This window comes from Nelumbo nucifera, chromosome 8, assembly GCF_055504915.1.
Source record: "Nelumbo nucifera cultivar China Antique chromosome 8, China Antique-T2T, whole genome shotgun sequence".
Classification (NCBI taxonomy): Eukaryota; Viridiplantae; Streptophyta; class Magnoliopsida; order Proteales; family Nelumbonaceae; genus Nelumbo; species Nelumbo nucifera.
Genome location: NC_142656.1, coordinates 44,120,034 through 44,143,215, shown reverse-complemented (window position 1 = coordinate 44,143,215; position 23,182 = coordinate 44,120,034). Strand labels below are relative to the sequence as shown.

The following is a 23,182-nucleotide window of genomic DNA, read 5'->3' as shown; positions in this document are numbered from 1 at the left end:
GTGGGCAAGGGTTGGGCAGGGAGTTTTGTATGTTGATGGATAGGTAGTGACTGCATTGGTTTCTGTTGTTCCATCTGTTTTTAAGGGTACCCATACCCCAGTTGTAATCCTATGTATATGCATGTTTATATTAATGAAATACTTTCTGTTTCTATAAAGAAGGAAGACCTCAAATGATCAACGTTATAATCTCTCTTCGAAAAATAAAGGCTCCAAGTCCATATCCTAGACCATCCAATATGTTTTCAAAACAAAGGTGTAAAGAGATATTGGGCTGAATGGACCTTAGTTTTGTTTATTTATTCAGTAGCTTTATTTCAGCTGTAGTGGGCCTTCTTTATGGACCTCAAAACTTATTATTTCTTATGTGCTTTGAGTCAGCTGCCTAACTAGGGGCACCCATGTAATTTTGTTTATTCTTTTATTCAGCATATATAAATCACTTGTGTGATAGAGAGAGATACGATTCAGCTCTCCTCCCCTTCCTTTTTGCTTCCACTCTCTCTCTTTCTCCTGAATAACTTCTTCCTCCTTTATTTTTTCTTTTCTAATATCAGGATAATTGCTGGATTATATTTCTTCTACGTATCAAAGCAGGCACCCACTTCACCAAGCAAAGGCTCCACTTTTGCCTATGCTCACTCAAGTATTCGTGCCATTATGAACCATGCTTCTATCTCAGATAATCATAGGTTGGGGTGTCCATGAAAAACCGAAAAACCGAACCAAACCGGAAAATGCGGTTAACCGAACCGATCAGTTCGGCTTCGTTTTGGTATTTTTGAAAAACTAAAGGACCAGTTCGGTTTTTGGATAACCTACAAAAAAAGTGGCAGTTAGCCGAACCGACCGATATATATATTTATATGTATATTTTATATATTTTTAATATATGTCACATATTTTCTATATATTATATACAAATATATATTCATTATATATATAAATATGTATAATTCATTATATATAAATATATACATATATTATATTTATAATAATCTATTTATAAATATATTATATATTTTATAGTATTTATAATATATTATATAGCATTTATTATTTATAATATAATATTATACACATATTTATATAATATATTATAAATATGAAAAACCAAAAAACTGAAGAACCGAACTGGTCAAAAACCAAAACCAGCAGACCGGTTAACCGGTGGTACCGGTTCAGTAATGCAAAAATTGTCCGTGGTTTAGTTACCCGAACTGTGGACACCCCTAATCATAGGATCCTCTACATAATAGATTATGGTGCTTCTGACCATATGACTGGTGTTTCCACTTTATTCATTACCTACCAACTTTTATCTGGTCGTGATAAAATTTCCCTTGCCTCTGTCTCAAGCAAAGGAGACATCAAAACCTCAAACTCCCTTAATTTGACCTTTATACTTCATGTGCCAAAACTTAATACTAATATGCTTTCAGCTAGTAATTTAACTTAATCTCTAAACTATAGTGTAACCCTTTCGCTTCTTATTGTGTTTTTTTAGGACATGAAATCTTCGAAGGTGATTGGGAATGGCCATGAGGTGAATGGGATATATCTGTTAGACATGCTTGAACAAAGCCCAGTAAAGCCTCAAAAATCATCTTTTGGATCAACAGTGTTAGAGTCGGTCGTGTCATGTTATGTCATTATCATCTAGGTCTCTTTCTTTTTCTTCATTAAAGCTTTTCTTTATCAGTAAAGGTAATTTTATTAAGAAAATGATATGAGAATTAGTACAGAAAATGAGTATCCTCGGCTACCCCATTATCCTTTAAAATTCCACCTAAGATTTTGCTTTACATCCTTACAAAAGAGCCCAAAAACAATGTTCCCTATTAGCCCTTGCTTCGCTAGCTGGTCCGCAAACCCATTTGCTGCTCTTGGAGTCCACTGAAATAATAAATGCATGTCCTTGATAATGTGATTAAGTTTCTTGATCTCATTTCTGAACACCCATGGAGTCTTTCCATTCTGCTTTAGCCAGCTTATAATTACTTTGGAGTCTCCTTCTACAACCAGCTTTCTCACACCTATTTCCATGGCTTTTGGTATTCCAAAGACCACTGCTTTTAGTTCAGCTGTAATGGAGTCTCCCCATCCAATAGGGCCCAAATACAGCCCCACTACTTTCCCCATGTCATCTCTTGGGACCCCACCAATTCCAGCCACACCCAGGTTACCATAGCTGCTCCCATCAAAGTTTAATTTGAAGAATCCAAATTCAAGAGGATCCCAGCTTCTTCATTAAAGCTTTTGTTTTCTACATTATTTGAAGGAGTCAGTTTATCAAGTCTACATTGTGAGTCTTCTGAGTTTTTAAATCATTGCAGAAACTCTTATCATGTGAGTAATAAAAGATCCACTTTTCCATTTAACATTGTCCACTCTGATGTGTGGGGGCCTTACCATTTACCTTGCATGGGAGGCTACAAATATTTTAATCTGTTAATTGATGATTTTTCCTGCTATACTTGGCTTTATCTTACACTTTGTCGTGCTTAAGTACCCAAACTTGTTCAACAATTTCATGAATTTCTGCTTACCCAGTTTGACACCTTAATCAAAATATTCCAATCAGACATTGCTAAGGAATATTTTTAGAGGGATCTTACCTCTTACTTTGAGAAGTTTGGAGTTATTCACCAAAGCTCTTATGCTCACACCCCTGAGCAAAATGAGGTGGCAAAAAGAAAGAACCAACACAATATGAAAGTTTCTAGGAGTATCTTTTTGGCTTCCCACATCCTTGTAAGATTTTGGAGTGATGCAGGGATGATAGCTTCTTATCTTATTAATTGTATGTCTTCAAGGGTTTGGGAGTCCAAGTTTCTCTTCAGTGTCCTTTTTCCAAACCTTGTCTCCATTCCCTTACATGTTTTGGATGCACTTTGTTCACATTCCTAGTTCCCAAAGACAACTTTGAACCCAAATATAGAAAGTGCATTTTTCTAGGGTATGCATGTGTTTTGTTTTCAGCAAGAAGGAGAAGAGAAGAAGAAGAAAAGAACGTGAGAGCCAAGAGAGTTCTCTAGTAGCACCATATTCTCTTTACCAATCGTCCTCCCGGTAGCTAAATCCTGAAAAACACAAGAATGAGGAAGAAAGGTTACTAAGCAATTCAATGTATGAGTAATACTACTAATGGATAACAAATTAATAGGTAACTTAGGAACATGTAGGACATTAGATAAGGAGAGGCCAAAAGGCAGATATATAGATCCTTGACCAGCAATGGAGAAGAATGATCCATCTGCTAGCCTCACTTTATCTCTCCCAAAGAGAAGAGAATATGTTTGAAACAATGTTGACTTACCGGAATCAATGATCCATGGGTATTCGAGGTTATCAGTAGACACATGGAAAGCTGAAGCAGAATTACCTGAAGAGGAGGCAAAGGAAGTAGAAGGTGTGGGTCCAGAGTCAGCATTGCGGAGAGCCCTACCATATTGCTCTAAGTGGTCACGGAAGGAATTGATAATATCTTCCTTTGGATCAGAACAAAGGAAACAGTCCTGAGAAGTACTCTAATGTTCATGAGATGCTAAGTGAGCCGAATTAAACTTTTTCTGGTATGACTTCTTGCTTGGTTCTTGTGCTGATTTCTTACCCAATTCTTATGCCCATTTCGGTTTCCCATTTAATTCCCAACAAGTTTCACAGGTGTGCCTAGGTTTTTGACAATGAATACACCACATTTTGTCTTTATCATCCATCTTTTTCTGATTTTCCCCTTTTTCGGTGCCCCAATGTTACCCCTTACAGCAAGAGCAATAGTCTCCCCTTCAGGAGGATTCATGGCAGACTTCCTACTCTCTTCAGACTGAACAAGAGCATAAACCTCTTGGACGGACGAAAGATCCTTGCTGCCTAAAATCTGAACACGAATAGGTTCATACACAGGATTCAAACCCAGAAGGAAAGCGAACACCCTTTGTTGAGAAACTAACTTTTTATATGCTTTAGCATCCTTTTCACTTTCCCACTCAATGTTCTGGTAATAGTCAAGTTCTTTCCAAACTGAAGTGAGGGCAGAATAATATGTCGATAAGTTCCTCTCTCCCTACTTACATGTCGAAGATTATGCTTGTAGCTGATAAATCCTAGCATAGTGTCTCTGTTCTAAGTATGTTGCCTTGGCTTGATCCCAAATTTCCTTTGCTGTCTCAGCCCACATGAAATTTTGCTTGACAGATGGCAGCATTGAGATCAAAAGCCAAGACATTATCATGCAATTTTCTTGGTCCCACTTATCATAATCAACAGTACCAGCCTTAGGTTCCTTAGTTTTCCCATTTATATATCCAGTCTTACCCCTGGCAGTAGTGTACAACCACATCTCCTTGGACCAAGCTAAATAATTTCTTCCATCCAAGGGGGTAATGAACATAGGAAAATATAGGGTCTCATAACCACCAGTCATTCCTCCTTGATGTGAGGTGGTTCCCGAAGTTGCAGAATCTTCAGAATTCATTGGAGTCAAAAGAAGGCAGCACACACAAGCTTATTCAAGTCTTTTCCCAACTAAGCTAACACAAAAGATTTGCTAGATCAGAGCACAGGCCTTGCTGACACAGGTATTCACAGATCTGATAGGCCCCTTCTTAAGGCAATAAGAACTACAGAAATACATTTAAAGAGGGCTGCTGCACTCTGTCAGTCGAACCAGGTCACTTATGACCTAAAGAGGTTCCTTCAACATGAAGATTATTGGGTCTTCACACCCACAAAGAGGGACAAACTCCCTTTATACCATTCGGTCAAGCAGGAAAGCTTAACCAGTTCTTGGTTTCAACACCAAGAACCAAAAAAAAATGGTTTTGACTTCTGTCCTTATTCAGTCCAGGGGGTTTCTATCGATTCCAGCCCAGAAGCAGGGAAACAAACACAGAAAGAGAACACCAACCTCTTAAGGAACTTCAATCAATCATCCACTGGTCTCTGGGTGCCGTACAAATCAGTTACAGTCCAAGAAACAGGGGCAGGAACTGGAATCAAACAGTCTTCAGATGAAGCTCGCACCTGTCTCTTCCATTCTCAGTTCAGAGGAGCAAGGAAGATCTTCGAATAGCAGGAGAGAATTTACAGAGCAATGTCCCACTCTGATACCATGTTTTCAGCAAGAAGGAGAAGAAGAAGAAGAACGTGTGAGCCAAGAGAGTTCTCTGGTGGCACCAGATTTAATATTTATATGTTAGGGCGACCAAAGACAAAAAATAATGAGGAAAAGACAAAAATGCCCTTGCAGCATGTAGTACATATTTCAACATGTTTTAAAAGCGCAAGGGGAAATTTGTGCTTGAGGCACAAGGCACAGGGCTAGGCACATGCCTTTCCAAAGCAAGGCACAAAAATACAAAAAATGCCAAAAAATCAAAAATTAAATATATATAACATAACATTAATAAAAGTATAAACTAAACTTTAAAATAAACATTTTTAAAAACCTATTATCTAAAATTAAAATACATAAATGTAACATGTAAACCGTATTCAAATGAAAATTTAAAAATAAAATCAGACATATAAAACATTTTCAAGCATGTAAAACCCACAATTTCTTTTCTTCTCGATTGCATTACTTCAAATAGCTAATGTGATGTAAAACATCTTGCATTCTTGATTCTAGAAGCCGTCTTTGTACCAAGCCCCTCAAGGCAAGCCCAAACAAGTCCATCTTAAGGTTTTAAATTCTTAATCTTTACACAAAAAAAAAAATTGATTTTATAATTCTAATTGCCTTTTAAGAAGATATTTTACTAGCACTAATGAATGAACAATAGTGTAAAGCACTACATTCAAAAAAGAACAAAAATTGCAAAAAAATAAAAAAGGCGCACACCTAGGCTAAAGCACAAGAAGCACCAAGCGCACGCCTTTTAAAAGTGTTGCGCCTAGGGCCTAGGCAAGGCATATACCTTAAAATGCACATCACCCGAGCGCCTAGAAGCGCCTTTTAAATCATTGGGTATGCCCCCACACCAAGCGCACGCCTTTTGAAAGTGTTGCGCCTAGGGCCTAGGCAAGGCATATACCTTAAAATGCACATCACTTGAGCGCCTAGAAGCACCTTTTAAATCATTGGGTATGCCCCCACACAAAAAGGGTTATCGTTGCTTTGATCCTAGTAGTGGCACCCGGTTTGTTTCTATTGGATGTCGCATTTGCAAAGTTAGTTCTCTTTTATAACCATTCTTCTAAGGGAGAGACCTCTATTGAGTTGTTTGCTTCTCCCTTGTCCTTACCAACTCTTGTTGAATCTTGTATTAGTCCTTCTTAAGCTCCTTCGGTCCCTTTAGGTGAATCTCCTGTCTCCCTTATCCCTACACCTCCACCTCCTCCTAGTCCTCTTGTGTTCACTACACCTATTCTTCAAAGGTCACACCAATGACAAAGGCTAAGGCATGTACAGCTTGCTCCCCCCATCTCTAGGTGAGCCTCTAGTACTTGCAACCACTGAAATGAAAAGAGGACAGGTCATATACAACCATCACTTGTACCTTCATTCCCAAAACTTGACCTACCCATTGCGCTAAGAAAAAGTAAAAGGAAATGTATTGCTCACTGCATTTCCAAACACCTCTCTTATAGTTTGTTGTCCCCTTTCTATTATTCCTTCCTAGCTTCCATTTTAGCCCAACATGTTTGTAAGAATATATCAAAAGCCTTGTTTAAGCCGAAATGGAGGGATGCTATGAGGACTGAGATAAAACAATTCGTAAGAACAGAACTTGGGATATTGTAGATTTACCTACTAGAAAAAAGCCCATTCATTGTAAATGGGTTTACACTATAAAATATCATGTTGATGGTCAAATTGAGAGGTACAAAGCCTGCCTTGTTGCCAAGGGCTATACTCAGGTGTATGGGATTGATTATATAGAGACCTCTCCGATGGTTAAAATGACATTTGTGAAAATTTTGTTGTCTTTAGTAGTGAGCTATGATTGGTCCCTTTATCAAGTTGATATCAAGGAAGTTTTCTTGAATGGTGATTTGATTGAAGAGGTGTATATGTTCCTTCCCCCAGGAATGTATGGTAAGGAGATGCAAGGTAAGGTATGTAAATTGAAGAAACCTCTTTTATGGACTTAACAGTCCCTGCATACTTGGTTTGATAGATTTTGGACTGCTCTTGTTACTCAGACTCGATCAGACCACACTTTGTTTGTGAAGAGGAAAGCTTCTCAGTTCACCTTCCTCATTGTATATGTGGATGACGTTGATATAGGCAATACACAGGAAATTCATGGATCTCAAATGCTTCCTTAACTCTCAGTTTGATATTAAAGACTTGGGGAAGTTGCAGTATTTCTTGGGTATTGAGATTGCTAGATCTAAAGAAGGGATTTTCATCTCCCAGTGAAAGCATGCACTAGATCTTCTCACTAAGACTGGAAAGCTTAGTGCCAAACCTGCCACCACTACTATTAATGTTAACCAAAAGTTCTCGGCTAATGATGAGATCTCTTGATTGACAGGGGAGTGTTTCAGAGATTGTTGGGAAGGTTTCTATATCTTTGTATGACACAGCCAAACATTTCCTATGTTGTGAGTGTGATTGGCCAATTTATGCATGCCCACAGAGACACATGGCTACTGCAAAAAGGGTGCTATATTATCCTAAGGAAACCCTTAGGAAGGGTATACTCTTTGCCAAGCATGGTCATTCATATGAACGGGAGCATTCCGTTGAACTATTTTCTTCACCACTTCCTTTGCCTTCTCCTATTGATCTTGAGGTTGAATCTCCTATGGTTCCTTTTGTTCTAGTGGCAGAGCCTTCATCTCCCAAGTCTACCATTCCTACTCCTCCTCCTCCTACTAGTCCTCCAATTTTCAGTACTCATCCTATTGTTCAAAGATGGTATCAGAGACAAAAGCTACGGCATGATTACATTGTTCCCTCATCTACAGTTGAGCCTCAGACACTCTCAACCCCTAAAGAGAGGAGAAGTCCTTCACCGCCTACTCCAAAACCTCACCTCCCAGACTTGGACCTACCTATTGCTGTGAAAAAAGGTAAGAGAAAATGTACAGCACATTGTATTTCCAAACACCTATCTTATAGCCTATTATCCCCATCTTATTATTCTTTCTTAGCTTTCATTTCCTCTCAGCCTATACCCAAGTCAGTTACAAAGGCATTGTCTAAGCCAGAATGGAGGGAGGTTATGAGAACTGAAATAGAAGCACTTCGTAAAAATCATTCTTGGGATATTGTGGATTTGCTTTAAGGGAAGGAACCAGTGGGATGTAAGTGGGTGTTCATTATCAAGTATCAAGCTAATGGCACCATTGAGAGGTAGGCTCGGCTAGTAGCCAAGGGTTATACTCAGGTATATGGAGACTTTCACACTAGTTGCAAAAATGACCACAGTGAGAGTCCTGCCATCCTAAGCAATGAGTTATGACTAGCCCTTATATCAATTTGATGTAAAGAATGCTTTCTTAAATGGAGACTTGACTGAAGAGCTTTATTGTCACTTCCACCAAATATGTATGGTAAGGAAATGTAGGGCAAGGTATGCAAGTTGAAGAAATCTCTTTATGGACTCAAGCAATCCCCACGAGCTTGATTTGATAGATCCAGAGCTGCACTTGTTGAGTTTGGCTATACATAGACACAACCCAAACATACATTGTTTGTGAAGAGGAGAGGCACTCAGGTTACCTTCCTCATTGTTTATGTTGATGATATTGTCGTTACAAGGAGTGATACAAAGGAAGTTTAGGCACTCAAGTCATTCCTTAACTCAGAATTTGAAATTAAGGATTTAGGGGAATTGAGATATTTCCTGGGAATCGAAATTGCTAGATCTAAAGATGGCATCTTCATCTCCCAACGGAAGTATGTGTTAGATCTTCTCACGGAGACCGGGAAACTTGGTGCCAAACCTGTTTCTACACCTATTGATGCTAACCATAAACTCTCAGTTGATGATGGTAAGCTTTTGGAAGACAAGGGAGTGTTCCAGAGACTTTTGGGGAAGTTGCTATACCTTTGCATGACACGACCAGATATCTCATATGTTGTGAAGTGTGATCAATCAGTTTATGCATACCCCTAGAGACACACATATGGCTGCTACAAAACGAGTTTTGTGTTACTTGAAGGGATACTTGATAGAGGCTTACACAGATGACGACTGGGCTGGTAGTATTGATGATAGGGATACTTGATAGAGGCTTACTATGCCTTGGTTGAAGGGAACATTGTCTCCTAGAGAGTAAGAAACAAACAGTAGTAGCCAAGTCTTCGGCTAAGACAAAGTACAGGGCAATGGCACATGAAGTTTCATAGTTGTTATAGCTCATGTCACTTCTAGAGGAGATGGGCAGTACACATGATAAACCTTCAATGTTTTACTATGATAACCAAGTTGTGATCAACATAGCTCACAACCCAGTTCAGCATGATAGGACAAAACATAATGAAGTTGACTGGCATTTTATAAGAGAAAGGGTAGCTTCTAGAGAAGTTTGCCTTCCTTTTATTGCCTTAAAGCAACAGTTAGCAGATGTTCTGATCAAGGGTGTCCCCAAGGCAAAGTTACAACATTGTGTAAGCAAGCTGGGCATGATTGATATCTATGCTCAACTTGAGGGGGATGAATGGGCCTTAGTTTCTATTTTTTACTTTAAGTAATGTTTATAACTTGTGTTAGTAGGTAGTGGGCCTTAGTTATGGGCCTATTTTCTCTTTTTTTATTGTTTTTTATTGTTGTCTTTAGTGATGGACGCCCTACTAAGGGCACTCGTGTAATTGTCCTTATTTTTTAGTTTTTACAAGAATAAAAGAGATCATTGGGGGCTGAAGACAGGTTTTGAACTACTCTCTTCTTCCTTTTCTTCCATCTTCTTCCTCCATCACTTCTCTCTCTTCAATCTCCTTCTTTTCTCCTATTTCTTTTCTTTTAATTCAAATTATTGCAGGTGTGATTTACAACTTTATTAAAACCTAGACTAAGACTAATTATTAATTGTTCACTAATTATTAAAACTAAACCAAACCGAACTGAATTTGGTTAAGGTTGGTTTGGTTCTGAACTCTAGTTTGGTTGGGTGTGGTTGGGAAAGATGATCAAACCGAATAGTCGGTTAGGTCCTCGGATCTAACCGAACCAAACCAAACCAACCGGTTGTACACCCCTACAGAAGATCCACATCGGGTTAATGTGCCATGGTAGCTAGAAATATTGTGTCCTGGAGAATAAGAAGCAATCTATGGTTGCTCGATTTTCAGCTAATACAAGAGTACAAGGCTATGAACCATGGGGTTTTGGAGTTATTGCAGGTGTGATTTACAACTTTATTAAAACCTAGACTAAGACTAATTATTAATTGTTCATTAATTATTAAAACTAAACCAAACCGAACTGAATTTGGTTAAGGTTGGTTTGGTTCTGAACTCTAGTTTGGTTGGGTGTGGTTGGGAAAGATGGTCAAACCGAATAGTCGGTTAGGTCCTCGGATCTAACCGAACCAAACCAAACCAACTGATTGTACACCCCTACAGAAGATCCACATCGGGTTACTGCGCCATGGTAGCTAGAAATATTGTGTCCTGGAAAATAAGAAGCAATCTATGGTTGCTCGATTTTCAGCTAATACAAGAGTACAAGGCTATGAACCATGGGGTTTTGGAGTTATTATGGCTCAAATCTCTCATAGAGGAGATGGGTATTACTTATGATAGGCCACAATGTTTTAAAAGCGCAAGGTGCAAAAAAGGCGCAGGGATCAATTTGCGCTTGAGGCGTAGGACGTAAGGTGAGGCGCATGCCTTTTTGAAGCAAGGCACAAAATTATAAAAAAATGCTAAAAATCAAAAAAAAAAAGAAAATTCAAAAAAAATGCCAAAAAGTCAAAAAAAAAATACTAAACATAATATTAATAAAAAATATAAACTTAAATTTTAAAATAATGTTTTAAAAAACCTATTAACTAAAATTAAAATACATAAACATAAGATGTAATTATGTAAAGCATATTCAAATGAGAATTTAAAAATAAAATCAAACATATAAAACATTTTCAAGCATTTAAAATCTCTAATCTCTTTTTTCACTCAATTGCATTACTTCACGTTGCTAATGTAATGTAAAACATATTACATTCTTGATTCTACGAGCCACCTTTGTGCCATGCCCCTCAAGGAAAGCCTAAACAAGTCCATGTTAGCTCTTAAATTCTTAGTTTTCACACAAAAAATATGATTTTATAGTTTTACTTACTTTTTAAAAAGACATTTTATTAGGATGAATGAACAAACAACATTACCAAATTAGGATGAATGAATGAACAACATTACCAAAAAAGCGTCAAATTTTCAAAAGGGCACCTGGGCTGAGGCGCAAGGCACATCAGGCGCACACCTAGGCACACCAGGCATGCACCTTTTGAAAGGACTGCGCCTAGGACCTAGGCGAGGCGCATACATTGAGCATGATAGAAGTAAGCACATTGAGGTAGATAAAAACTTCATACAAGAGAGAGAGTGGTATCAGGGGATCTTCCTTTCATTTCTTCAAAGGAACTAGCAAATATCTTGACCAAGGGAGTTCCTAAGGTGAAGCTCCAACACTATGCATGCAAGTTGGGCATGATTGACATCTATACTTAGCTTGAAGGGGAGTTTGTTTATTCAATATCTTTATTTTTGTTGTATTGTGCCTTGTTTATGGGCCTCAAACTTATTATTTCTTATGTGCTTTGGGTCAGCCACCTAACTAGGGGCATCCATGTAATTTTGTTTCTTTTTTTATTCAGCATATATAAATCGATTGTGGGATATAGAGAGAGATACGATTCATCTCTTCTCTCTTCCACTTTCTTTCTCTTTCCCCTGAACATCTTCTTCCTTCTTTATTTTCTCTTCTCTAAAATCAGGATTATTGCTGGATTATATTTCTTCTAAAGGCTTCAAACTAAATGTTATATATCATTCTTTATTGCATTTTTTTATCAGCAAAGAAATTCATTTATTGATTTAAATCTGAATTTGAGAGACATATTCTTTAATGCATATTTGCAATCTATATTAACTTATGAGATTGTATCACTGTCTCAAATTTATAACATATTTTTATTTAGATGACCAGTCAAAACCAAAGCATCAACTAGTCATCCAATTGGCTAGAGAGCCCAAAATTACTAGTCATCACCTCACAGCTTGAAATAAAGAATGAAGGCTAATGCAGGTAAATAACATGCAAGATGTCGCATACAATTTCTCAATAAAACAAGAAATTCCGGATGGTACCATAACAAACTTCTTTGAAAATAAGGACATGAGAAGTTTGTTACCTGTAATGCCTTACAGACTCAGTCTTGTTCCCTTGTATCCAAGCTTTCAGTAAATACTCATAAAAGCTGCAACCATCAAATATGAGTCAATGAAAAAAGAAAAAAAAAACAATCTAAGCATGATTACATGATATGAGAAGTAGCATTACATATAGTAATTTCCATCCCAGAGCTAATTCCTCTAGAGCTCTTAAAGGTCTCCTTGAAATAGACAAGGAGACCTTAAAGTCAAGGGAACATTCAAGCTAAAATACACATAGAAATATATTTGGCAACTCCTTAAAGTCAAGTAATAGGATGGGAATTAATCAGCTATTCCATTGAATCCAAAACAGATATTCTCCACATGCACCCCCAGCTTAGCTAAGTAATCAGCTATCCCATTGACCGATTTCCTTTGCAAAATAATCCTTACAGTCATATTAGTGGTTAACCATTTAAATCTTTTCACCATTTCCTTGTAAGTCCAAATAACCGTGTCCGGATCCATTAGCCATCCAACTACCAACTTGAACTTCCCCTCAATTATCAATCTATCCACATTCAGCTCTCTAGCAAACTGTGCTCCCTGCAAAGTTGTTTGAAACTCAGCATGGATAGAGTCCCCCACTATACAGGGCCTGAGTATAAAGCGATTATATTCCCTTCTGCATTCCTTACAGTCATATTAGTGGTTAACCATTTAAATCTTTTCACCATTTCCTTGTAAGTCCAAATAACCGTGTCCGGATCCATTAGCCATCCAACTACCAACTTGAACTTCCCCTCAATTATCAATCTATCCACATTCAGCTCTCTAGCAAACTGTGCTCCCTGCAAAGTTGTTTGAAACTCAGCATGGATAGAGTCCCCCACTATACAGGGCCTGAGTATAAAGCGATTATATTCCCTTCTGCATTCCTTACAGTCATATTAGTGGTTAACCATTTAAATCTTTTCACCATTTCCTTGCAAGTCCAAATAACCGTGTCCGGATCCATTAGCCATCCAACTACCAACTTGAACTTCCCCTCAATTATCAATCTATCCACATTCAGCTCTCTAGCAAACTGTGCTCCCTGCAAAGTTGTTTGAAACTCAGCATGGATAGAGTCCCCCACTATACAGAGCCCGAGTATAAAGCAATTATATTCCCTTCTGCATTCCTGAACACACCCCTTATCCCTGATGGGAATTAAAAACTTGAAGATTGATAAGAATCTAGTGAAACCCTATTCAAAGAAAATGTGCTTGTCACTATTGATTTTAGTTTTTTTTTTTTAATTGTTAATATTTACTGTGATAAAAGAATGTAACATGGTTGGCCCCTTTTGTTGGCCTATCCTCGTTACCCACCCTCATACAGTTTTACATACTCCATAAGTTGGTTGTCCCCCAAAAGAACTCTTCCACATTTACCTCATGCTTTGCTAGCAAATCTGCAATGCCAGTTGCTGATCTATGAACCCAATGTAAGAAGCTCACCAGATCCATTGCTATCCTTTTAATTTCCCTTAATGTGTGCAGATGTTGCCATGTACCTTGATTATTGTTCTTTAGCCAACCCATAGCTACCTTGGAATACCACCCTCCACCACTTTGCTGGTTTTGTTAAAATGTATAAAAGGAAATACCTTCAAGGGATATCATACCACAAACCTTAAAGGCTTAAGAATATTGTCGTCTAGTATCTCTAAGGTCATTTCACAACTGGAGACCTAAAAATTATTTCAGCCCAGTTGCATCTCAGAACTTGGAAAGAAACTAAAGAAAATCAGAAACCTATATGATATTTATGGCCTCAATTTATTTTGGCAAATACTAGCATCTTGGGCTTGGCAGTCAAATGGAGTCCTTAAATAACAAAAGGACCAGATGTAACATGTCACAGCCCCCATATTTGAAGAAAAAAAATGTTTACAGTTTGTCTTTTTTTGTGATTTAGGCTCTGTTTAGGAAGAGTGCAAATACAAATGGAGCCTATGTGTATGAACCATGCATATATGTATCTGCATGTCCCCAAACGGAGACTTAAGGTCTGAGGAACAAAGCCTGTGATTCTAGCATTGCTCATTGTCAAACTTTTAACATATATCACATCTGAAACCTAGAAAAGCCAATACCTATCACCCATTGCACCAAAGGTGATTGTTGAGTGCGAGGCTGTTCCTGTGTGAGGATTGATATAGATTGGGAGCAGGCCATCAGCAGGAAAGGTTTTACGAAGTTCTGTGATAGCATTCTCCACCTGATAAATCAGTATGCAAAGCACTCAGTCTATTGCAAGAAAACCAACAAAGAGTGATAAGCTTTACTTAAAACCCAAAAAATGAACCATTCTATGGTTACTTTTTTGTCAATAAATGATGGACAAGTTTTATTAAATAAAAAGAGAAGATACATGGAGAGAAACGTTCACAAGCAACCCCAGAGATTAAAAGGAGAAGCCCCAAGACTACCCCCATTCTATAAATTTCAAGAACCCAGAAATGCAGAGTACAATTCAAACCCCAGGGAATCGAACCCCTAATAAAGCTCATTTTTAATGAAATATTCCACAGTTATTATGATTTTGTAAAAAAATTTACTTATGCATAAGCAAAGAAGTTAATAATTTGACATTACTATATATCTACCAGCTGAAACAGGAAAGATAATCTTTTCAACTAATAAAGCAAGGGTACATTCACAAATTTTTACTAGAGCATCCATGTATATAAACAGAACTTACCTTCTCCTGGTACTTGGGGTCTCCTGTTCTTTGGGATAAAGTAATAAATTCCAGCTGCTCTGTGCCAGAATCCGCAAGGATACTGTCACCCTATAAACAAAAATTCTATAAATTACTAAACTAAATTATTCATAAAGTACATGCAATATGGAATCTACTAAGAAGATTTACAGGTCCAGCATATAGGTGCACATGCTTAATGGATCAACAGATTTATGTATATCATAAGCAGTACAGGAACAAGATATCACCTATAAAGCTGTTGTTTGTCATGGTTCCATACCAACAAAGGGTTAAACCATTAAACAACAAGCTCAGTAAAGTTAGTCATAAAAATAGATTAAATGGAGAAATAGGAATAAATACTACCTGCAGCAGTAGTACAATACACACAACCACACAACAAGAGCCTAATAAACCAAATGGCTGATCACTTGCCATGCCTCAACCAATACCAGGAAAAAAAAAACTCAAATTTTCGAGGCTCTAAATCATTGAAAAGAATGCCTCTGTCAACAATTATATGACCATAACTTTGAGAACAATAAATGAAGTTTACTCCATACAATAACAACAGAGTATATCAAAATAGAAAAGCAAGTCCATGAAGAAAGAATCACAACTTACCCCTGTCCATCCTGGATTATGTGCATTTCCATGTGCCAAGTTAATCCTGTTATAAGGAATCCCTGAAGGTGTATTCCATGCAGGAAGCAACCTATCTGAAATATCCCTTGCCTTTTCAAGGAAAACTTTGTCCCCAGATAGATCATATGCACTCATAAGTCCACCTACAACTCTGGAATTCCATAAAAACAAATATGAGATGGACAAGGAGAAGGTAGAGCATGGAAAGTTTAGTCTCTTGCCCTGACTTGACATATTAGGAAAGAAAAGTTTTCACAGTGCACATAGGACTCTTTTTGATTAATAAAGTAAAATTTTCAAAACCATCATAGGACTCTTTCCAACAGGGAAGAGTATAAGTTTGCCAAAAAAACAATAAGATTAAACCTTATTATGCAACCTTATGGTTGTCTCGAAAACACTTGCTTCATAATCCTTGTTGAAATCCAATGAATTTGCAACCCACCTGCCATATAGCAACATTTGCACACCATCAGAAACTACTGGTATTATGTATATTATTCTCTTCGCTGCATCATTAAGAATATATTAATGACAGAAAAGGAAAGGTTTTTAAGTTTCATAAATCTATTCTATAACATATAGTGTGAAGTTAAAAACCTTATTTATTGCTTTTGAAATCTTTTTAGGTGGTATTCAATAGAGTGTTGAAAGAATTTATGGTGTGGTTGAGAAGATTGGACCCCATTGTTCTTAAACTGAAAACTGGTGCTTAAACCCACTTGAGAATGTTCTCTAGCCTGCAGTGTCGTTTACATGGTTTTGTAGTTGAAAATCCATATGAATAATGATTATGTCTCACAGCATGCCTGATGACTTCATACTTACATCAGCAAAAAAAATGAGATTTTGAAGTTGTTGATTCTGAAAGACGAGATTTTGGAGTTTTCAAACAGTGGGAGATTTATGAATCCAAAACCATGGGTTTTGTGTTTTTTTGGAACCACAACCAAATATATAAGAACACCTACTGGTTTTATGTTCCAGAACCAGTTGAAAAGCAACCACAATCCATGTACCACTCCTTCGTCAAAATTGAAAATGATTTAAGCTAGTATAGAGGGAACAAAAGGCAGGTGCACACACACATGCATACTTCAAAAGAGACCAGCTGAAAGAGAAACTGGGAACTCACTCTCTAGCCTTCTGGAACTGCTCCTTGAGATCCATTATGAATAATGTGTCAAGAGAGTCTACTAGAGTTGCTCCAAGGCCACCAAAGCTATTGACACCATTCTTTGTCTGTGGCTGGTTAAGAAAAAGGAATTTGAAATATTACTTGTCAAATTTATGTCAGTACAGACAAAGAAGGAAAAACATACATGCAATACATACTTCTGAAAAGCCAAAGATCACTTATCTCCAACAGTTTCTCATACATTATAGAAAAGCTGACTGACCAATAAAAAGATCATTGTGAAACATCTAATAAATCATAGATAAACATATCAAATTTCATATTTACCACTTGTGGTAATTATTGACTGTCTAGCAACTCCACACTTTATTCATAGGTTACATCTTTTATAGCAAATCATGGCTTACCTATCTACCATGTTCTCGAATTGACATTAAAAAGTATTTTTGTGTCCCCTTATTTAGTTGAGTGGAATTGCTTTTTGTAAAAAGTCCTAGTTAAGCTGTAACTATGAACCAAACAGCAAGTTAATCAGTAACTTATATTCTAATTTTTTAATAGGTAACAAGAAAAATTAATTATCAAAAAATGGGTAACAAGAAAAATTTGCTAAAACTCAAGAGATAGGGAAGAGAAAGGCACACTTAAGCACACAAGCTAGGCGTGCCTTGCCTAAATCCAGGCATGTGCACCTTGTTCCTCAACCCAAGTGCATGTTTTTATAAAATTGCCTTTCTTTCTGCTTTTTGTTGGATTCTTATGTGTTTACAACTTTTTAATGGTTCATCAACTTCTAAATTACCTTTTATTGATGTTTGTTCACTAGTAATGGTTTATTAACTTCTATAATACAAAAAAAAAGACCTTTTAAACACCTGAAGCCATATTCCTGCAAATAGGATCCTTGCCTCGAGGGGCCCTTCCAGAGGAAAAGGGCCAATGTCCTAGAATTTTTATTTACTCACCTACTCATTTATTTATTTATCAAGCATTCATTCATTCATTTATTTTTTGATAAGTAATAACCAGCTTTATTGATGAGCAACATATATATACAAGATTACATACACTTTTTAGAGGGAGCAACTTCACTAATTACTCCCTCAACCCCTTAACATTAATTTACAATTGTGCCCCCGAAAGAAAAAGAGCTGGTTTCTACCCCCCCCCCAATTTGCAAAAACATCAGCCATACAGTTTGCTGATCTTTGAACCCATTTAATTTGAATTTGAACATCCTTAATCAGCCATCTAAAATTGTTTTATTTCATTTCTGTAGGGAAATGCAGCTTCACTGTTCATCAGCCAGACTTTAGAGTTGCCTTCAATGACTAATCTTTCCATCTTCAACTCTCTTGCCTGTGGAATCCCTTGTATAATAGCCATAATTTCTGCCCTTAATGAACCCTCAACTCCAATTGGGCTCAAAAGTTTTCCCACTGCATGTCCATCATCTATGAACAGCCCTCCCACTCCTAAGGGCCCTGGATTTCCCAAATACTACCATTAAAATTAAGTTTGGTAAAGCTCTTTTCCAGTGGCACCCACTATTTCTGAATTACAATCGGCTTTTGATGATGAACCTGTAACTTCCCCCCACTTTCTAATCTCCTAGGATTAGGAGTGCAATATGTTTAAAATCACACTAGCTATTTAGGCCCCGTTCGTTTACTGGTAAAAAAGCTTGGGAAAGTTGGTCAATGGGTATCCTTTTCCCATTGACCAACTTTACAATGTTCTTTTTGCATTTACTAATGGACCCCACAGTAAAATAAGATCCACTTCCCCGGGTAATACTTACCCATCTCCCAAGTGGGCAAGCAACTTTCCCACCTAGGGGGAAATTTTATAAAGCATAATGGGACAACTTTACCCATTTTTATATTAGCTTTTTATGGGTAAAAATGTCATTCTGTTACTTAACTGGGAATCCTGTAAATCAAAAGAACATGGGTAAGTGCACTTACTTGGGTAAGTTACAAAGATGCAAACGAACAAGGCCTTAAAGTAATGCAAATACAAGAGTTTAAGGAGAAGATTGGAATGTTTCAGAAAAAGAGTTATTTTTGAAGAAACAAGAATCAAATGGAAACAAGTTTTGAAGATCAGAGAAATTAAGAACGCATTCATACTGTTAGTGGGAGATGCCATTGTTTGGTTCAAAGGTTTCCTACAAGGTGCAGTCTCTACCAAACAGGGAGAAGATTGGAAGGATTTGAAAGAAAATAATGAAAGAAGATATATAGCAGAAAGAAAGAGTAGTGCAAACAGAAGAGACATTAGCTCTTTGGGATTTTTTTTTGGACAGGGGAAGAAACAACTAATTTGTTTTCCAGAGGGAAGAGGGAGTGCAGGTTGGAGGGAGATTCTGAATCATATTAATGAGTTTTTGAGGATCTTGGAGGACAATCTGGAGATGCTGAAAAGGCAGGCAGGAAACTAAGGGTAAAAATCTCTTAGATGAAAACCCAAAGAAAGAAGGAAAGATACCTTCGGCAAGTTTTGCTGGAGGGATGAAAATGGTTTTCAGAAAAGGGAGAGAAAACCGGGAGGGTCATTCAGTGGTGTCAACAAAGGAGGAGACAGAAGATCAGTAAGTAGTAAGTGAAGCCATTAGTACTGCATGGAGGGGAACAGGTTCATTAATGTTAGCACCTTTTGGCGAAAACAAAGCTCCGTTGGACCTGCTCAAAGACAAAGTGTAATAGTGTATGTTGCTTATGCATGCATATTTTTACTGATAAAAAATCTTGATTTCCATGATCCCTGAAATTATAGATTGTCCATCTGAAATGTATGGACTCAATAGTGTTCTGCTCTAACAGAACCCCCCACACCCACCAGGCCCGAGAACAAGGCAACAATGTTACCACCAACATCTCTAGAAACTCCTACTCGTGAAGGCCCAGGATTACCTTGGCTGCTCCGATCAAAATTCAGTTTTATGAAGTCACCCCTTGTTTGACTAAAGCATCCTCTTCTCCCTCATTGGAGAAGAGGATACCAAAGGCATGTGGAAGCATAATTCTCTGTAAGAAAACGATAATAGAATTACAACTGGGATCATTTTATGACCTCAGGAAATGAAAAACTCCTAAGATTTTTTTATTAATATTTCACAGATGACTCCACCCCAGATGATAAACTTCTCTACATTCTGGTGATGACCCCATGTACTCCAAAAAAAAAAAACTCTATATCTAGTATTCTAATGCTGGACAAATCAGCTAGTTGGATCTGCAAGTCAAATAGCACATGAAACTGATTTTGCTTATGAAAAACAAAGAAGAAATAAAAGAATGGGTACCAAAAATTAGAAAAGAAAAACATAACGTTCTCACAAGCCTATCGTGTTATAAGATAACAAGTCAGAAACCATGTAAAAGCAAAATTATTTAATGCAATGTAAGTGGAAATCCAAAGTGACAGTAATCTTCTATTAAAAAGAAACTGCAAACCTGGAGTTCATCTTGGCCCCATGCATACTTCTCATATGACGTCCATGCATGAATCATGGCATCTTTAACTTTCTGTCTTCGTTCAATGTCAACAGGATCATCCTCAATAGCTTGCTTCTTGGGTTCACTAGTTTTTCCACTAGTCTTAATGATGTCATCCACATCTCCTACATAGTTACGCAGCTGCAAGTATATAACAGAACTTCAGTCTAAATGCTTCTCCCAGAACATTTGAAAGAAAATTAAAGTTTAAAACATTTTAAAATTTGTCCCCCCCCCAACCCAATCACGATAACAACAAAAAGATAATATACAATGATAATAGAAAACTACAATGCACACAAGCGCACATAGACAAAGCAGCCTGACGCTACTGGCTGTATAGGTGGGTCGTCCTCGCTGTTGCATTCTTTTAGGCTATGGATTACAGGAACAAATGTAGTTGAATGGGACATACACGAAATAGTCAAAAAATGGAAGACAAGCATTTTATAAATCTTACCTGATTCTGAAGTTGGACCAGTTGTTCATTTAACTTAGAAACCTCCACCTGCAAATATGAACATGTTAAACCAGGTAAATCCCTTGCACTAAAAATGCATAATGAGAGAGAAAGAGGGAGAAAGGCTTTGATTATAAGACATTCATGACTATATTTAAATACAAATCATTTTTATCTAAGGCATTCTCAAAAGCTACCTTTAGCAAAACTAGCACTTCCCCAGAAGTACTCAAAGGTTATATACACATAAAGCATATAGGCAGAACAAAATCCATCAAAAAGAGGACACTGCCAGTACAAAACTGACCACAACCTGATAAATTTTTTAGGGGGTAAATAGATTGACAGATCAGATGAGCAAAATATTGTATTATCCTTTGCTAAAACACCACCAGTAAGTCGGTAACAGCAACAAATCTGCTCCACTGATTGTTCAGTAAAAGCTAAAAATTTTGCGGTACTAATACAATTAAGCAAGAAAATCCATTACAAATCCATAATGTTTATTTCATTCTGTATTAAAAAGACATCATTTCTAAATTTCTCTTGTAGCATTCATGGAGAATATAACTGTATAATTCTTTATTACAGCATTTCTCGAAATTGAGATTCTTTCGTTCTTTTCCAAGAGATATCTATTCCTAAATCAAAATCTTTAACAAACTCCTCTCTAAATACAAAAAGCAAAACTTTCTTCGAAACCCAAACACCAAATCCCATTAAAAAACTAAAATTCAGAAATTAAAACATAACTGATTACCCAAGAGAACAAGAATCTCAGCCTAAGCAACAACAATAAGAATAAGAAATAGAAGCAGTACCTCGTGCTCTCTGACTAGGGTTTGTCGATCCCAAACAACCAACGAGACAGACACGAAGGCGATGAACAGGAGAGCGAGACGCTTTGGCCGCTTCAAGTAATACGATGGGTGAAGGTATCTCCATCGACTGGATGAAGATCTAGCCCTCGCCATTACAATTTAGACTTTCACGAATCAGAAATCAGGACCCAGAAATTACACAATATAATTTACAAAAATAGGAAAAAGAAAAACAAGAAAGAGATGTTCTTATTCTTAAAAATCTTAAATGTTCTTGTTCTTCATCTCAAATTGGATCCTAATTTCTGGAGTAACGTGGGCAGGAAGAGATCAGGGATCTCTGGCTCTGGGTAGATCATTTGTTTAATGTGTTTTCGAAATCTTAACTTGGAAGAGAAATATTTGTTGGTTTGGGTCGACGAGTTGACGCTCGTCGGTCGTCGCAAAGAAGGGGGAAGACTCGGCAAGTCGGGTCTCGGGTGGACGGTAGAACTGAGAGAGAGTTGGTTCGGTTGGATGCTTCATGCTTGGAATGGAAATTAAGACATGGGGCCTACGTCCATGCCGTAGACTCAGTCCGAATATCACTACGTTTGGAATCTTTTTACTTCTTGTTGGTGTCATTGACCAAAAGTTCAACTTTTCTAATCGTTTGGATGGAAAGCAAAAAAGTCATTTTCGTGGAATTGTTTTCATTTGGGAAAAAAATTGTTCACTCCTTTGATATTTTTAACGAGTATGAGAATTTTCTATAAATGGTTTCATTCGATTTGAGAATTTTCTAAATTACGATTTGCAGTTTCGGTTTAGTTTATTGAATTTTATAAATCGAATTAAACGGTAAATCGAAATTTTATATACATATATGATATATAAACATTATATATAATATATCTAAATAAAATGCGTAAAATTATAAATATATAATAAATTCTTTATTTTATAATAAAATAATAAATAAGTTTTTAAGTTTTTATTTTTAAGGGAACTATTTGGGCTTTCTAATTGAGTTAAGACCAAAAGAACTATAGAATGGTCCAACATCCCTAAACCGTATTAGAAAATACATTAAACCATAATAAAACAGTTTGGTTTAATTTGGTTTTCATACCAAAATAATTTGATTCGATTTAAAAATTTCTCAAATCATAATTTACTAATTTGGTCTCAGATCTTCTCCAAATCGAACTATAAACACCCTTAATCGTCCTCTAAAACACGATGTTGGATGTTGGATGTTGGATGTTGGATGGACAATACCCAGCATTGTATTAAGTGCTTTTCAGCTTTTAAGTGTTTTTTATGTTGAAAATGACGACGTATCCATCACGGAGGTCCTAAATTTACGGAGAAAATAAAAACATTTGATAAAACTTTGGCTATCCAGCTCCCCATTTTACAAATACTTATCCATTTGCGTTTTACTAAACCGTCCCTATAGTTTGTAATTATTTTACTTATTCAACCCTCCTACACTATTTTTATCAGGGAATGGCTATTGACCTCCTAAAGCACGTAGAAAATGTGAGGGGACATGAACCTAGGAAATTTTATTTAAAAAAGGAAATGACCATTTTAACCATAACCCCTTTC

The 23,182-nt window shown here is 37.0% G+C and overlaps 1 protein-coding gene across 4 annotated transcripts in view; it reads right to left on the bottom strand.

Annotated features, from left to right (window-relative positions):
- The window catches only part of MNS1 (alpha-mannosidase 1), a 36,983-nt gene extending 14,835 nt beyond the window's left edge, over positions 1 to 22,148 (bottom strand). For all 4 annotated transcript variants that reach the window (XR_016079456.1, XR_016079457.1, XR_016079458.1 and 1 more), the window contains exons 1-9: positions 21,590 to 22,148; positions 20,769 to 20,816; positions 20,267 to 20,449; positions 16,806 to 16,918; positions 16,050 to 16,115; positions 15,650 to 15,821; positions 15,023 to 15,112; positions 14,415 to 14,539; positions 12,313 to 12,378 (exon numbers count right to left, since the gene is read on the bottom strand). Coding sequence is in view for 1 of the 4 variants with exons in the window: in XM_010278407.3 (XP_010276709.1) it covers positions 12,313 to 12,378; positions 14,415 to 14,539; positions 15,023 to 15,112; positions 15,650 to 15,821; positions 16,050 to 16,115; positions 16,806 to 16,918; positions 20,267 to 20,449; positions 20,769 to 20,816; positions 21,590 to 21,742 (1,016 nt within the window). In the remaining 3 variants the exon portion in view is untranslated. The remainder of the gene's footprint in view (positions 1 to 12,312; positions 12,379 to 14,414; positions 14,540 to 15,022; positions 15,113 to 15,649; positions 15,822 to 16,049; positions 16,116 to 16,805; positions 16,919 to 20,266; positions 20,450 to 20,768; positions 20,817 to 21,589) is intronic.
- Between the last annotated feature and the right edge of the window lie 1,034 nt (positions 22,149 to 23,182).